Source organism: Wolffia australiana, chromosome 13, assembly GCF_029677425.1.
Source record: "Wolffia australiana isolate 7733 chromosome 13, ASM2967742v1".
Classification (NCBI taxonomy): domain Eukaryota; kingdom Viridiplantae; phylum Streptophyta; class Magnoliopsida; order Alismatales; family Araceae; genus Wolffia; species Wolffia australiana.
This window is the reverse complement of record NC_135847.1, coordinates 9,643,716-9,655,826: the sequence shown is the minus strand read 5'-3', so window position 1 is coordinate 9,655,826 and position 12,111 is coordinate 9,643,716. Positions and strand designations below refer to the sequence as shown.

The window sequence follows — 12,111 nt, the reverse complement described above, 5'->3', positions numbered from 1 at the left end:
AATCAATCAGTCTACGCAGCCTTCATTTTTATAGAATTGGAGAAACTGACATTCGCCTAGAGGGAATCAAAATCTCCACAACTATAATATAACATGGAATTAGCTCTTCCAATCATAAGATATTGATGAGCATCCATCTCATGAGACATAAAACCTTCTGATTATTAGTTTATTCCCCTACTCTCACGTGACCTAGAGTTTGTTCTACCATCCACTACGTTCAGACTGGGACATACCTTCGCCACTTGCACATAATAGTTTTGAATATAGCCGTGGAGTATGCTATGATAAAGTAAATGTCTCCTCTACCCTACCCTTCTGTCATGCACTAGTTTTTAGTCCCTCGTCTCAAATAACCAATCCTAGTTTGCACTACACCTAACAACTTTAATGGGATTTTGATCTGAAGACTATAACAAATTAGGGCCACGTGTGAGTTCTTAACTTTCGTGTTACCAGTCAGAGTTTAATTATAAGGTTTAATTTCACTCTCTACTATCATAACAGGCACTCTGAAATATCTCATATTGCATGTCTTCATGCAGGACACATGAAAATTAAATATGTCTCGAGTGGGATATAATAGCGTGAGTGTACATTGATTATCCTTAATAGTCAAAATAATAAGCCCGATATCACTCCGTATTGGACAACCATGCCTTAGAGATCGTACATTAGGTCCATCATATTTTTAGGATTTGCAGTCCATCCAACATGCCACTACGTTTTATTCAATCAAATAAAGAAATGTATTATAGAGTAAAATTCCATCAAATTAAAGAATTTAAGAATCAACTTATAAAATATTTCAACTTATACTAATTTTATACTTAATTTTATCATTTAATTCTTAAATTATTTCATTCAATAACTTCAACAATATGCATTCCCTAAAATTAGGAAATTTAGCAAGGTCATACAATTCAACTCGTAACTTAGCTAGAATATTCACAATTCATGGGTTTTTTGAATTATTCAACTCAGTGTGTGGAAAATCTATATTTCTGAACTATATTATTGACTTAATTCAATTTAAATATTTTAAATTTAAATTATTTCTGTCAAAACATGAATAATTTAATTTTCCTAAAATTTTTACAAATTGGAAATTCATTTTGCATCTAAATAATTTATTTCTAAACATACAAATCAATAAGCTTTAACTCCACGTTATCTAAGACAGGGGTCTGCATATGGAAGTTGATGATATTTGATAACCTCCATTTTATGGTTTTAATTCATTGTTGGTATTTTGATATTATTCAATAAAAATATAAACTTGTACACATACATTAATTTTTAGCTAGCGATGAGGACGGATCATCTCCATAGGGATTTTTATTATGGCAATTTTTGTGACGAGAAGAGATAATTACTGAGCACAAAATCAAGTGATGAGAAAATACAAGGTGAGATAGTGATATTAAGTTAGGGAGAATAGTTAGTAGATAATGTTAATTCCAGTTTGAGAAGAGCGAGTGAAGACGAGAATGAAATAACTATGATGCAATGTGTGATGGGAGTAGGGTAGAGAAAGAGTCGGATATGATAATTAATGAGCAAGTTAACAGTATGATGATAGTATGAAGGTGGTAAGATGTGATTTGGAGGATGTATGGTAAAGATAGAATGGCGAGATGTGTGGTGAAAGCAAACTAAACAACCGACGATGTCGAGAAAGAACAATGTAAAGTAAAGATGCTTAGAGTAAACCATTATGTTCTGCCAAGGTCATGGCAATTTGCATGTGTAGGTAAGCTCCCCCTCTTCTATGTTGCATCTTTCAGCACACTCCTGGCACCAAGAACACAGTTAATGGATCTCAAAAACTCATTATATTTCAATCAGTCCACATGAGTCGAAAGCAATTGAAATGGATGAGTGTGATAGTGATCCACACCTCTATTTATAAATCAGGGAATGGATGTAAATAGGAGGGGACACAAAGCGACCTTGAAAATTGTAGCTAAATCATATCTTTGGATCATCCTATCCGTTCATTTTTCTCTCCTTGTCATCAGTGCTAATGATTCCTCTTTTTTCCATTTTTGGTTAATCTATCCCTTTGTCTGATAATTTATTGATCATGTGATTGTCTCATCTTCCATGGTCACACACTTCAAAATCGCCACGTGTACCTACAGACGAAAATATAAAATATCACTTTAATTCTCGTCTTGAATATTGCAACAGGGCGGCGTGTCGCTGGACACCACTTCAAAATATTCCCTTTTTTTAATGACACATTGACACATGTCATTCACATCAAAAAAGGAGAATATTCCGTATTATTACCTTATGCAGCACATGTGTCAGTATGTCGCATCAACGTCCTTTTTCTTTCAATCAATCACGGGGTTACGTGTACCACCACAACTGTTGACTTCTTTTTCCTCTTCTTTATTCCTCTCTTTCTCAATTCTCGTATCATATTTCTTGTGATTTAAATTGGGCATTTATTTCCATTGGTCCATATCACTCTTACAGATGAAAATGGATAGAATGTTAGATAATGATTTGGCACATTGGCATCACAATATGCGATGCCATAATTGCATATGTTAGCAATGATTATCAAACCTGATAATTGTGGATGCTTGTGATTGGTCTCCATTCGACGAATCGAATGACGACACATGACGGGCGCATATTGAAGCTAAAAAATATATTAATAAATCACTAGAAAATAAATACTTAGTCATAAAAATATAATATATATATATATATTGACTTATAAAATCCATATCTCTCTGAATATAAGTTCAAAAAGTTAATAAAAAATGTATTCTAAATAAAAAAATTAAGTTATTAAAGGATTCAATGTCAGGAAAATTATTAAAATCCAATTGAACCCCAAAAATCAGAATACCAATCTAAACAAAGGTTTAGTAATTTAAATATTGATAACACACATTTATATTCATTTTAATGCATAAAGGTGTAACTTTATTAAATTAACCCCATAATTTACGTCTTATCAATGCCAATCCATGGTGGTAAAAGTTCGAAGACAGTTTATTTAATATTTTATACATTCTAGAGTATGAGGGGTAGCTTGGCACTCGATCAGTTAGTAACTAACATATTGATTGAGTAATGAAGACAGGATTGTATGCCTTGCTATGATAGGAGATGGACTCTAGGAGAAAGATTTTTCTAGACGAGGGTAGTGAAGATATTGGAGATGTTTACTTAAGCATCTCAGGTGATACGATCAATAAGTTTTAAGGTATGTTATGATTCCATTTTAAAGTCTTGTGATGTGAGAATGATTGTCGTTTCATGTAAATCATGGCTTTAAACTAATATTTTACTATACTTTGCGAACCGGAGAAGACATGGGGCACCCACATATAGCTAGCATGGGACCTGAAATGTGTGCCCCCCTCTAGTCATACATAATTTAGAACATTCTATTATAAATATACAAACATCTATTGACCTTATGCATGTGACCCTTGAAGCCCATGTATCAGTCTACTTAAAAAGTTAATTGGCCTAATTATATTTATTTAAAAACCTTACTATTAAACTACATAAACATATATATTGATTGATTTTATACCAATTTAACAAAACTTATATATTTAATTTTCAACTCATGAGGTGCCAAGTTACACTTCTTGCTCTAGAAGATATTGAGTAATGATCGAACTCTCATTGAGCCTTTACCTTCATTTGTCGATGTACATGTATAATCATTCACCTGCGTGAGACTCTTGAATGACATAGGGTATGGTTAACCATCAATATCTAATCCAACATACTACTTAGAACTAATCCATAAACCCCTAATGCCTTATCAATATAGGATGTCTTCTTTCATATCTCCACTACTTTAACCAGCGATTTAATGCATCTTCTTTCTCGAATCAATTTCCTCTTATACAAGGGTAGACACAATCTCATTCAGACAACTTAATCACCGTGGTGTACTTCTTAATTTATCTAATCTAGTGTAGTATTCTCTTATAGAGATATTTTGATATCCTTCTCAAGTAGATTTGGAATGGACATATTCAAAACACATGCTTAAATACTTATGATCTGTGTATCATGACCTTTGTAATTAAAGCGCACACCTAAAGGCATTGTACGCAAGGATTTTGTTATAAACATAACATGACAATGATAATCAAGAAACATTCATTATAATGAACTTGGATTTTATACAAAAGTGTGATTGGTTTGAAGACCACAAAATGTCTATCATATTCAGTGTCTCAAATGTGAGGACAACTTATAGATTAGTGATATTAATAAACTTTTTTACATTTATGATACCATTAAAGGATATATATAACTCAATTTAGTGAACTCTTTTCCCAAAACACTATATAACCTTAATGTCTTGACACTAATGGACAAAGGAGGATCCATACTGATCATATGAATGATACATAAAAATACGGCTATTTCTTAGTATTCTAATGTCCCTCTCAAGTATACTTTGAATTCAAGTATTTAGAACAGAAGTTTAAAGACAAGTGATCATTGTATTATGATATCATTTTCATTCATTAACATTGTACATGCCTTATCATGAACATAATTTATAAATGAATACAAAAAGACATGTGGAATATATTTTCAGTAATCTTTCACAAGTGGTGGTTGTCAATGACGAGGATTAAGGAGGAATGACAAGTTATCAATATCAATATCATTTATTTTTGGCGTGATAATAATGGCAAAGAAGTTGCCATTATCTTTCAATCTCAACAACCTCAACCCCTATCATCCTTGCTCATAAGATGAGTTAAAATAACTATGAAAACTGATTTAGTGACTCAAGTACAAAATGCCATACCTTCCACTACATCATTCAGAAGTTTCAATGAGCAACTTTTATAGACTTAGCACTCGTGTGCCATCTTGGTGTACCCCTAACAGTTTACTCTGTTTAGGTCTACAAATTATCCTGTACAAAACACTTGAAATGCATCAAAATTTAGTATGTTTTATATGATTCACTCTCATTTACCTCTGCAACACACCATCTCCATATCATCTGCTCTCAAATCTTTGAAAAATGGTCTAGATGTCATCATAATTTGTCTGATGCAGAAAACAAGGACAATGGAATATCAATGCTGCTAATGGGGCTTGAATTAGACTTGTTGGCCCATCCCATTTATAGACAAAAACAGTTATACTGTTTGGCAACAATGACTTATCCTTCATATACAAATGATGATGACGAAATTGTTATCCTAGCCACATATCACTAGCTTTGGCATCATCCCTGTCATCTGAAAAAGTAAATATTAAAAATAACTAAATTTTAATAATTATCTGTGAGAATAAGTATTAAGTGACAAGAGAACGATGATAGGTGGTCACAAGGTCAGTAGTACAAAAGAATGTTAATGGCAAACTCGTAATCTTCTCATCATTTGTGAGGGTAAATACTGAGAAAGTGACAAGACAACGATGACGAGTTGTCCGAGGTCAGTAGTACAAAAGAATATTAATAATAAACTCATCATCGTCTTGTCATCTGTGAGGGTAAGTACTGAGAAAGTGACAAGCTAACGATGACGAGTGGTGATGAGGTCAGTAGTACAAAAAAAAAAATTAATGCCAAACTCGTCATCGTCTCGTCATCTGTGAGGGTAAGTACTGAGAAGGTGACAAGAGAACGATGACGAGTGATCATGAGGTCAGTAGTACAAAAAAAAATTAATGGCAAACTCGTCATCGTCTCGTCATCCAGTGAAAGACAATTCATAGTAGTCCTCATTTCGTCATTGAGCGCTCGAAGCACGGTCACGAGGTTCTGAGGTCACGTGACGAAGTCAATTCACAATATGCAAACTAAGAAACCAAGAAAGACAATATCACAAACAAAGTGCAAAGAAAGACTAGATCACAAACAAAGTGCAAAGAAAGACTAGATCACAAACAAAGTGCAAAGAAAGACTAGATCATAAAAAAGGTACAAAGAAAGACTGGATCACAAACAAAGCACAAAGAAAGAGTAGAACATAAATAAACTACTAAGAAATACTGGATTACAAAGAAAGTACAAATAAAGACTAGATCACAAACAAAGTATAAAGAAAGACTAGATCACAAACAAAGTACAAAGAAAGACTAGATCACAAACAAAGTACAAAGGAAGACTAGATCACAAACAAAGCACAAAGAAATACTGGATCACAAACAAAGTACAAAGAAAGAATATAACATATATAAACTACTAAGAAATACTGGATTACAAAGAAAGTAGAAATAAAGACTGGATCACAAACCAAGTACAAATATAGACTGGATTACAAAAAAAGTACAAAGACTAGATCACAAACAAAGTATAAAGAAAGACTAGATCACAAAGAAAGTATAAAGAAAGACTAGATCACAAACAAAGTGCAAAGAAAGAGTAGATCATAAATAGAAATTTCTTTTAACGAGGGGCTTCCCTCCATTTCCAAACCTTGGCCAAGGAAAGAGCAGAGCAAGCAGAAGCGAGAGACGATGTTCGGCACGCCCGCGGCGACGCCAGCCTTCGGCGCGACGCCATCAACGCCGGCGTTCGGAGCGGCGGGCTTCGGCGCGTCGTCCTCAACCCCGGCATTCGGCACTCCATCGACGCCGTCCTTCGCCACAAGCGGCGCCGCGTTTGGTTCTTCCCTCTTCCCCTCTCCCTCTCCCTTCTCTCAAACGCCGCAGCCGTCGCCATTCACTCCCTTGCAGCAGCAGCAACCGCAGCAGCCGGGATTTGGGTTTCAGCAGCCTTCTTCTGCGCCTTTTGGGTCGCAGCTCACAACCCAGATGGCTCCTGTTGCGCCGCTTCCCCTTCCTCTCGCCGATCGTGATGTTCAGGTTCGAATTGACCCGCCAAAACCCTAGATTATGTGATTTCTTTGGCCTTGAATCATTCTTTTTGAAGAAATCTTTGGTCTTGATCATTCTTTTTGAAGAAATCTTTGGCCTTGAATCATTATTTTTGAAGAAATATTTAGCCTTGGATCATGTCGAAGATCACCCAACTTGTGATAGATGAAGAGGAAAAGTAGCGCCCTTGCGATCAGCTATATCATTTAAAATAGTTGGCATGGCCTTGAATCTTATCATAAAGAGTGAAAGTAGCACCCTTGCTATCAGATATAGATTTTGGCGCAGTGGGTTCTCACTTGAATCTTAACACAGTCGAGGGTTTGATTCGTAGGCAGACACATTAAGCCTTAGTTGCAGGTATTTGGTGGAGAATGATCTAGATGACACCCAGACGATTATAATTTAAGAAGAAAATTTGCGCCCCAGCCATATCAGCTATAGCTTTTTAGCGCAACTGGTAACCTCTTGAATCTTAACATGGTATCAGATCTCAGATCTCAGGTTGAGGGTTCGAATTGTTGGCATGATGCAATCGGCCATTGAACAGGTGTTGAGGGGTAATGTTGACGACAACAACCCACTGATATTAGATTTCGAGGATAAGTAGCTCCCTTGATATCGGCTGCAGCTTTTAGTGCAATCCGTCGATGGTTTGAGTTGTTGTCTCAACCGTAACACAGGAATTCAGGAGGGGTGTTGAAGACAACACCACCCTGCTAATAGTTAAAGAACAAAAGTAGCGCCTTAGCTATCATCTATAGCTTTTAGCACAATTTGTTAGTGCTTCAGTCTTAACCAATTCCCTGGTGCAGGCTATCGTGGACGCTTACAGAGATGACCCTTCGAACCCTAAATACTCTTTCCGGGTTTGTTTCACTTGTCTTCCATTATCTTTTGGATACACCATTTGACCTCGGATTGTGACTTAGCTAATGCTCTATACCGTTGTAGCATTTACTCTTCAGCGTTACAGATCCTTCTGCAAGAGTGAAGCCTTTGGCAACTTCGGATGTGAGTTCTCTTCGGGTGATATGGTATTGGAACTTAATAATTGACACTGGAGGTTGTGGTTGGCTTTTCAGATCATGTGGGCAGAAGCGATGGGAAAGCTGGAGGGAATGGAGAGTGCAGATAGGGAGAGGTTGTGGCCTCAGCTTGTCCAGGGTTTCAAGGACCTCTCTGATCGTATTAAGGTACCCTTATAGAGGAGAAAACTTGTTTTTGATGTGGCTTTTTAAACTATTGTCTTTCTTTGTCATTGCTGAAAAATTGCGTTTCGATGGCTGCTCATCTTCTCTAGAAGGGGTAATGATGTCTGTTTTTTTTCTTTATTACAGTATTAAATCTCATGCACATTTCGTAGTGCACAAATTCCATAAAATACTCCTCCTAATGTTTCCTTTGTGATTTTACGTTTTAACATTAACGTGAACATTTGATCTTTTTAAAAATCAATTTGAACGAAAACAATTGATAATTTATACTTCCCTCTTTATTGTTTCTGATGGTTGATTTGAAAGGCCAGTTGTCTAAAGCAAGAATTCCCCGAATAGGGCCATTTAGAAGTTGTTGAATTGAAACAAGGGAGATCCAGGCTTGTTGCCCTTTTAATGTTATATATTTTCCTCTATCGCTCACCCTCTCTCTCTTTCCTTCAAAAGAGTTTCATTCATAGAAACATTTAAATCCTGCTCCCCTACAGCGATGCCTGGTTCCTGATCTAGGGCTTTGGATGGAGAACGAAACTGTTCGACTTTACTTCCAAGGTCATTACAATGTAAGAAACTCGTAGTCATAGGCTAAGGAAGAAGCTGATTGAGTCCCCAAATCCCAAGGACAACTTTAAGAATATTACTTAGTTGAGTAGTTAGTGATGCATTGCCTCGTTTGATTTCCATAGATCCTGTTCTGTTTGCATGTTTGCCGTCTGCAGAGTTTGTCGCCGAATACAGCTTGCTCCTGCACCATTCCCCTCAGAATGCCGATTTCCCGCCTGATTCGCTCATCATATGCCTAGCCTCCTCCTTTATACTTCCCTTCCTCAGTAGGAAGTTTGTTACTTCTTTATTTCTCATGTGGTTCTGCTCGTGGTATTACTTTTCTTTCTTCCACTATGATCCTTACCTCCTTCCTATTCTTTAACTTCTTCTTTGATACTTCCTTATTTGAAAATAAACAGAAGCTTCTAGAATTCTTGTCACAATATAGCTTTATATACTTCTAGTTGTTTCTACGAATTCCTCAGTCCTTCTCTAGCCCAACTAAAAAACCTACATCAAGTTTTATGATATTGAATTGATCTTCTTGAAATCCTTCTGGTAAAAAATAAGAACATTCGCCCCTTCTGCCGTTTAATAGAGATTAGGATGAACTGGTCAAAATTTTTGAAAAATATTTTGAATCGTTTTTTTGTCAAAAATCTTGTGGGCACAGGCAGATGGTTTCTTTTTTAAATCTTTCGATATGTTCCATCTGCAAAACTTTATCAAATTGTATATGAAAGACGAAGTTATGGAAATATATTTTTCTGCTGCAGCTTCAGGACGAAGTTATGGTTTCTGACTCAGAGCGATTGCAGATGACCCAAGCTAATGTGAAAATGGTGGGGATTTTCTCTCACTTTTCCTGCAAATATATTTTTATGGCAGGATTTGAAGACAGTTCTCTCTTTGTTTTCAGCTTCAGAGACATTTCCAGGCTGATACGCTTCCTTGGATTCAGAGGATGAAGCTTAAGGAACAAGAACTTAGGCGACGCTTATTGAGGGTAAGTTACAAATCTGACAACTTCTGTTATCTTAGGAAGATCTGTAAAAACGCTTTTTTTGCTGTTCCATCTGTACACAGGTGATGAGAATAGTTGAAGCATTGGAAGGGAAGGGATTTCGCATGCCATTGATGAAAGATGAAGCTGATTTAGCCGAGAAATTATCTAATATTTCAAGACAGGTATCCCTTTCTACATCTGTCTTCATTTTATATTCTCGTTCTACATCGATCAATCCTTTTTTCTTTTCAATGTATTAATAAATTTAGTCACCTTCAATGCTCTTCTTGTATTTATATTTATTGTTTCATTTTTGAACAAATATGATCTGTCTGTTCACCTGTCTCTGTCTCTCTCATTGCCTCTTCATCTTAGATTCTCACACATTTCGAGATAGTTCTCTCTCTCTATCTCTTTAGCTTTCTTTTTTCGTCATCTTAAATTCTTCTACACTTCTAGAAGTTATTTCCGCCTATCTCTTTCTCCTTTCTTTATTTTTCATTCTCCTACCTCAGTCTGTCCATTGTTTCATATCCTTTATCGTATAAATATAATTACTGTCATAAACTCTACTGCTTTCTGTCTCTTTCTTTATGTTTACACTTGAAGAAATATGTTCTGTCAGTTCATCTCTCTCTCTCTCTGTTTCTATTAATGATTAATGGATTTTTATCTTCAGTTGAAAAAACCCGGGGCAGAGATTCCCAGAAAAATACAAGGGCTGCTCTCTGTCTCTCGAACCCACGCAAATGCAGGCATTGTTGGGGGATCCATATCTCTGCCAAATTCCATGAAAATAGAAGAACAGAGTCTTGCAGACCTGCAAGAGGTTAGTCTTATCTACTGTTATAAACCATCCTTTCATTCGTCTTTTAAAAACGCATTTCACAAAAGAGAAGTTTCTGGTCCCCCAATTGATCGTGTCACTCAATTGATACATCAAGATATTCCTTTTCAGTCATATCTAGAATGAATATATTTTGAAGAAGCTCAGAGAGGGTGGGAGAGAGGAGCTTCGATTAGAGAGAGAAAGTTGAGGGAAAAGAGAGAAATAAAACCTCCTTGATAGGTTTCTTGAAAGGAGATACATATATAGGGAGCTACAACGAAGCATAGGAAAAAGGACATAAAAGTAAGAAAAGAAAAAGAACATAAAATGCAATGTCATTCAACATATTTTATAACTTCATTCGTAATCATTACTATCTTTATTCGACTTTTAATCTTTCAAAGTAACTATTCTTCTGACTTTTACCAGGTTCTTCAACGGCAGACTGAGGCAATATCCAGGCTGGTCAATGTTCTCAAGCGAGATACTAGAGACATGGATATTATCTTGTCCAGAGATACTGACATGGTTGAAGATGGCACCAACGGTAGGGCCTAGTCATGTGATTCTTGCGTGATGCCCACAATTATCTGGGCTTTGGATCATCATGTGCTCTTAAAAGTTTCTAAAAAAGGGTATCTTTACGACTGGGTCGCTCTTAAATTTGAAATTACTTTCTAATGAGCTTTGTTTTGCTCACCATTGAGGGGTCTACTGTTCCTTCTCTAGACCCATCATTCCGGGTATCTGAGTAATCATGTGTATTTGGAAAACCAACCAAGAGTGGTAAGTTACAAACTGGGTGGCCTTCAAGTTCTGGTTACGTCATGGCGGTTGTTTTGCTTAAAACGCAGCCATTCAAGGGGATTGTTGATTCCATCTCCGAGAATCCTGTGTTCTTTGTCTTTCTCTCTCTATCTATCATTCCTAGCCTCTGAATCATCGAGGGGACTACCAAAACTATCCAAAAATTAGAAATTTAGTACTGGATCGCGCCAATTGTGCAGTGGCCTTTGTTTTGTTCAAAACTATAACCATTCACGATGCTAGCCAAGTACATCTCCTAAAACCCTGTGTTCTTCCTTTTCTTTCTCTACTCACCACGATCCATTCGATACCTTCCAAAAATAGTATCTTTATCATCACTGGGTCACACTCAAAGTTAATTTAGTGACTTTTTAATAGCCTTGTTTGCAGCAACCGTTCTCTGGGGGTGGCCGAGTCAATATCTGGAAACCGTTCTCTGGTGGTATTTCCAGGCCTTTGAATCATCTTTGGCCATTCCAAAATCTCCAAATTTGGTTACTTTACTGCCAAAAAATTCAAGTTATTTTGTTTTTTAGTGGCTTTTACTTTGCACAGAAGAGCAACCATCACACGGCTAGCCAAGTTCATCTCTGGAAACTTGGGTTTAAGTTCATCACACGGCTAGCCAAGTTCAGTCCACCATTTCCATGCCTTTTAATCATCTTTGTCGCTTGCAAAACTTAGAGTTCGTCTTAAACTTTTGATCAGCCAGATCAAGCGGCATAGTTCATTGATGAGTAGGTTAAAACCTCCTTTGCCATCACCATCATCCCTCTCTGCTGGAAAGAAAGAGGTAGACCATGGATTGGCTGACTTGGTCAGATCATGATCTGTCCAAGACAGTCTATTAACTAGGCCAATCGGATAAT

At 36.5% G+C, this 12,111-nt stretch overlaps 2 protein-coding genes across 2 annotated transcripts in view; both read left to right on the top strand.

The window, feature by feature from the left end:
- LOC144711509 (ribulose-phosphate 3-epimerase, cytoplasmic isoform-like) overlaps positions 1-12,111 on the top strand; it is a 73,428-nt gene that overhangs the window by 47,961 nt on the left and 13,356 nt on the right. The window lies entirely within an intron of this gene.
- Positions 6,403-11,137, top strand: LOC144711166 (nuclear pore complex protein). The gene is made up of 9 exons (XM_078585089.1): positions 6,403-6,825; positions 7,653-7,706; positions 7,792-7,851; positions 7,923-8,033; positions 9,377-9,442; positions 9,520-9,606; positions 9,687-9,788; positions 10,286-10,435; positions 10,865-11,137. The coding sequence occupies exons 1-9, from the start codon at positions 6,478-6,480 to the stop codon at positions 10,991-10,993; spliced, it is 1,107 nt and encodes a 368-aa protein (XP_078441215.1). The 5' UTR covers positions 6,403-6,477; the 3' UTR covers positions 10,994-11,137.